The sequence below is a fragment of the Nematolebias whitei genome, chromosome 2 (assembly GCF_014905685.2).
Source record: "Nematolebias whitei isolate Nwh7 chromosome 2, NemWhi1, whole genome shotgun sequence".
Taxonomy (NCBI): Eukaryota; Metazoa; Chordata; class Actinopteri; order Cyprinodontiformes; family Rivulidae; genus Nematolebias; species Nematolebias whitei.
This window is the reverse complement of record NC_056499.1, coordinates 9,332,054-9,337,428: the sequence shown is the minus strand read 5'-3', so window position 1 is coordinate 9,337,428 and position 5,375 is coordinate 9,332,054. Positions and strand designations below refer to the sequence as shown.

The window sequence follows — 5,375 nt, the reverse complement described above, 5'->3', positions numbered from 1 at the left end:
AGTTTAAACACAGCGAGCTAAAATTAGGTGTGACAGTAGCTGAGAGTCATCCACAGTGAATAGTCTGAGCAACAACTTACTGCGTGAGATCTTTGCTTAGAAATGGAGCAAGAACTGTTGAAAGTCAACCCTGTTTGTCTGTTAGCAAAATATCTCCTGAACCGGTAGACGGAATTTAACAAAACTCTCAGCTATCTTACGCTGGACGTGCACCTACAGCTGATTTACTTTTGAAGTTGACCTGATTCAAGATGGCCGTCACAGACAACGCAAAAATGGCTAGAACGCTGTCGATTTAGCAGAAATTGAGCTAAACTTTAGCGTGGTAGTAGCCGAGAGTCTTTCACAACGCATATTCTGAGCACTAGCCCACTTCTTACCCTTCTTTGAGCATGATCGGCGTTTCGATGCTCCGCTGATCCCACTTTCCAGAGGTGGAGATCAGGTCCAGGAACTGAGGAGGAAAGGTTTCATTTAGGAAGTTTATGCACTGAAATCCTTCCTCCGTGTCGACACTTTCAAACAGTCGCTCAACAACAAAAAAAATCATTTAGTTTATCTTTGAACATCGGACATAGAAGCGCGAAACAAAGGACTGACTCACGTTCTTCACGGCGTCCGCGTACTTCTGCTCGTTGAAGTGGTCGTAAAACGCAGCCATGTAGGACTCTTTGAAGTTGGCCTGAAGAATGAAACAGAATTAAAAAGCAAATTAAAAACTCGTCTTGGCGACGGAGACGTAGTCGCACGAACGAGCGGAGGGACGCACAGATTTGGACTTGGCGAGGCTTCCGAGGGTCTGGATCGTCTTGGAGATGAGGGTGAGGGTCCGTGAGGTGGCGGGGTCCTACACAGGCAGAAAAACATGAACTTATTTGTTGAAGAGCAAACACAAACAAAGTCTTTGCGTTGAATCTGGAACTGACGGGGTGGTGGGGCCGCAGGTGGAACAGGTTCGGGGACAGGATGGCCGGAGCGAAGAACCGCAGGAAGATGAAGCTGCTCACGGCCGTGTATCGGACATCTTGGTCAACTGGAGAGCAGAGAAAAACAAAAACAGGGATTTTATTTTTCCACTCCCTCTCACCTGCATAGAGAACATCCAGTCTACCGTCGGTGTGCCGTGACCCACGTAATGCTTTGTTTAGCAAAAAACACCAACTGTTTCCAGTAAAGTTAGCTCACCTGTTGCACAAGAAACATCTTATTTAGCCCGTTACTTAAATAAAAACACAAACATCTAATTCATTTCAAGCTTGCAGCAGTTTTAGAGGTAAGTTGTATTTAGAAGTACAGCAGTCCCTCGCTATTTCACGGTTCGTTTACTGCGGACTCGCTCTATCGCAGTTTTTCAAAATAAGATTGGACATGACAAAATTGGCTGATTGATGGAAGAGCCGCATGATCGGCATGGAATTTTTATTTTAAAACCATCCATCCATCCATTATCTTTACCCGCTTATTCCATTTTGGGTCACGGGGGTCGCTGGTGCCCATGTCCAGCAATCACTGTGCGAGGGGCGGGGTACACCCTGGACAGGTCGCAAGTCCATCACAGGGACACATAGAGACAAACGACACAAACAACCATTCACTCTCTCACTCACACCTAAGGACAATTTAGAGTTACCAATCAGCCTAACATGCATGTTTTTGGTCTGTGGGAGGAAACCGGAGCACCCGGAGAAAACCCACACATGCACGGAGAGAACATGCAAACTCCACCCAGAAAGGCCCCTGGACCGGGGTTTGAACCAGGGACCTGCTCGCTGAGAGGCAGCAGCTCTACCAGTTGCGCCACCGTGCTGCCTTTATTTTAAAACAAATTATTTTAAATTATTTAGCACCTACTGCACCTTTGTGCAGCCCTTACTGCAGAATAAACTTCCTGCTGCAACTGATCAGCTGTTCTCCGTGCAGAGTTGAGAAGTGGGCGTGGCCAAGAACGCTTGCAGACGAGGTAGGTATACGAGGTATATATATATATATATATATATATATATATATATATATATATATATACATTCAAACTTTATTTAGACAGGTTAATCATATAAATACTAAAATAAACTACTATTTACTACTTGCACTACTATTCCTACTTTGTGGTTTTTCACTTATCGCGGGTCTTCAGGGTACGGTTCCCCCGTGATAAACGAGGGATTACTGTATTCTGTATGTTGTAGCATTCCATAACTTTAATTGTCCAAAGTGGAGAAATTTGACTTTTATGGTGTGAATGCTGCATCAGCATAAATATTATCATTCTCTTGTTTACAGTTTTGTTATATTCCTTGCAATTTAACTACGTCTGCATATTTTTAGCCATTACGTAAATCAAAACGTTCAGCTCAATCAAGTATATCGGCTGTGACTTTTAGTTTTAGTTATTTTTTCTACTTTTAGACATAATTCACTTTATAAAAGGTAAAATTCCCAATTTAAAAACATGGTGATCTCTTCAAAAACATTGTTCTCTATAAAATTTGCTGCAGCTGCTGGTTCTATTTTTGTATACTAATATTAGCTACAGTTCTGCTTATGATTCTACGACGTCTTAGCTTTTAGCTACTATCTCACCATTCTGTTTCTTTTAGATTTAGCAACTAATGCTAAAGTAGCTAACTTTAGCTACTTGTTTGTTATTATTGGTATTTGTTTTATTAATTTTTGTTACTGTTTTGCTAATTATAGCTTTAGCAACAGTTTAGCTTCTTTGAAATAAATTTCATTTTAGCTTTTAGCTGTTATTTTGCTATTTTTAATACCTTTTACTTACCATTCTACTATTGTGTTCCTTTTAGATCATAGCTAGAGTTTTACTAATTTTAGCTATTGTTTTGATGATTTTAGCTTTAGTATTTGTTTTGATAATTTAGTGACAGCTTAGCTAATACTAGCATCTGTCTTGCTAATTATAGCTACTTTTAACTTTAGCTACTGTTTTCCCAACTACAAACATTTCTAACTAATAGCTTTATTACTCTGATAACATGTATTTAATTACTTTTAGTAACTGATTGATAATTTTAGCTTTTACATCTATTTTGATGTTTTGATGCTCATGCTTTGTTACTTTTAGCTTTAGTCTCTTTGGCTAGTTTTTGGTATAGTTTAGCAAATATTTCACATCTATTTAGCTGATTTTACGATCTGCTTTGATATTTAATCTTTAGTATCTGTTAGCTGTTGTTACACCGTATTGTTTTACATTATTAGTGTTTAGCGTGTATCTGGATCTTTTAGTGAACCATTTGGCGTTTGTTTAGTGTATATCTTAGCATATATCAGATCCTTCTATACTGTTTCTTTTTATACTTCATATTTAGCTATTTTTGGGTGTAACTGGAACCCTGTGTACACAATCTTGTTCCACCTCATGTACCACATACTGTATGTGGTGGAAACAACAACAAAGCTGACTTGAACTTTAGCCTAAATTTAGCTAATCAGCTCTTGTTTAGCTAATTTTAGCTCATTTATCTGTTTTGTTATGTTTAATTACTGTTTTAAGCGTCTGTTTTGCTAACTTCAGTTTAAGCATGTTTTTCTTGTTTTATCTTAGCTGAGTTTCAGCTTCTTCAGTGGTTGTGAGTAAAAACCATCAGTTCAATTCAGTTTACTTCTTTAGCGCCAATTTGCACAAAATAATATTTCTATACAAAAAAAAATAATAAATCAAGTCCAAATCATAAATACAATTCAGATCCCATTAGTCCATTTACAGTACTCATATTTTAATACAACTCTCACACTGGAAAGTTTTTTCTTTGGATGTGGTTGGGATACTGTCAGACGACCAACAGGGGGCGCTATCAACCAAAACTTTATTCTCCAGAGCAGAGATTTGTCAAGTCTTCTGGCGGGGTTTGAAGGGTTTAAAGACCAAAATCGAAACACAAAAGTCATCATGTTGTCCACAGAAAATAGATTTAAGTTTCCTTGGATGATTTATGCTTCTTGTTCTCAACTTTTCCTCATTTTCTGTCACTTAATCTTAAGTTTGCTGCGCCTCCTGTGAGCGTTACCTTGGAAACGGGTGGAGGCGGACTCCCGCAGAGAGAAGAAGATGTCGCACATGACGGTGGGACAGCGAACTCCAGAGGCGGTGATGACGTTGAAGATGCGGTCGACGTACTGACGAAGGTTTTCCTGAGGGTGGTGGGGACAGAGAGGTCAGATGGTTCTACAAATTCACACAAACTAACGCACAAACACACACTTACCCTGTTGGTCTCCAAGTTCTCAGACTCTTTGAGCTTCACCGGGTCGATTTCACAGGGTTTGTGTTCTGTGCAGATCTGTTACGAGGTTATTACAGAAATTTAAGAAAACGAGGCACGAGCTGTGAGCAAATTAAAAACATGGGGGGTGGGGGAGTATCTCTCACCTCGTCTATGATCGGTTTCAGCGTGACTTGAAGATAGTGCATCCCAGCCAGCTTCATGGTCTCATCGATGCACTTAGAAGTCAGAGAGTTTCCCCGAAAAATAGTGTTTGGATCCCTGGAAATGAGGTAATTGTTTCACAATAATGTACAAATTAAATCTATAAATAAATGCCAACAGAACAACAAACAACGTGTAAAATAATCCTGTTATAACCGAAGCAAATCTTATTCCAGTGGCAGCATTTTGGCAGCTAAAATATAATTTCTACACGTGCCTTATTTAAGATTAGTTTCCTCCTGACTTATTCATGCAAAATCAAACCTAAATAAAAACAAATAAACACAACTTTCTGATGCTTTAAACCGAGTAAATGTTTCATCCAAGTGACTCACTGTGTTCGGTTGATTTCAGCGTGAGCGATGGCGCTGATGAAAGGCACTATTTTGCCGTAATGAAGGAAGAGACGCACGAGCGGGACGGCAGCTTCCTGCTTCTCTCGACACACCTCCCCCAGAACGTGGGCTGCAGACGCCGACACGGGCTGAACACGGACAGCGGAGGAGAAAACTGTTAATAGATGATGCGGATGAGGAATGGGGTGGGGCAGAAAGGTGACACGTGCACGCACCTGGACATTAGCAGAGTGCAGCAGCAGATCTCTGAGGGGGGTGTAGTGTTCGGAGGGGAAGACGTGGTCCTCGGTGTAAACGATGTTCAGACGCAGAGAGCCAAGGTCTTCTACCTTCACTGACTTGCCTCCATTTTCTCTGGGCTGCAGGAAGTACCTAAAGACGACAGTTATTTGTTTAAACATGAAAACATGTCTTTACATAGAATATACAGCAGGAAGTATCTAAAGAACCATGATATACAGCAGGAAGAACTTAAAGAACCATAATATACAGCAGGAAGTACCCAAAGAACCATAATATACAGCAGGAAGTACTTAAAGAACCATAATATACAGCAGGAAGTACCTAAAGA

At 40.3% G+C, this 5,375-nt stretch overlaps 1 protein-coding gene across 1 annotated transcript in view; it reads right to left on the bottom strand.

The window, feature by feature from the left end:
* Window positions 1-376: 376 nt before the first annotated feature.
* Window positions 377-5,375, bottom strand: part of LOC119425459 (ras GTPase-activating protein 3) — a 31,837-nt gene continuing 26,838 nt past the window's right edge. Inside the window, exons 7-15 of the mRNA XM_037692991.1 lie at window positions 5,020-5,176; window positions 4,784-4,932; window positions 4,391-4,505; window positions 4,227-4,301; window positions 4,029-4,152; window positions 927-1,033; window positions 770-847; window positions 605-682; window positions 377-454 (exon numbers count right to left, since the gene is read on the bottom strand). Coding sequence (XP_037548919.1) covers window positions 377-454; window positions 605-682; window positions 770-847; window positions 927-1,033; window positions 4,029-4,152; window positions 4,227-4,301; window positions 4,391-4,505; window positions 4,784-4,932; window positions 5,020-5,176 — 961 coding nt within the window. The remainder of the gene's footprint in view (window positions 455-604; window positions 683-769; window positions 848-926; window positions 1,034-4,028; window positions 4,153-4,226; window positions 4,302-4,390; window positions 4,506-4,783; window positions 4,933-5,019; window positions 5,177-5,375) is intronic.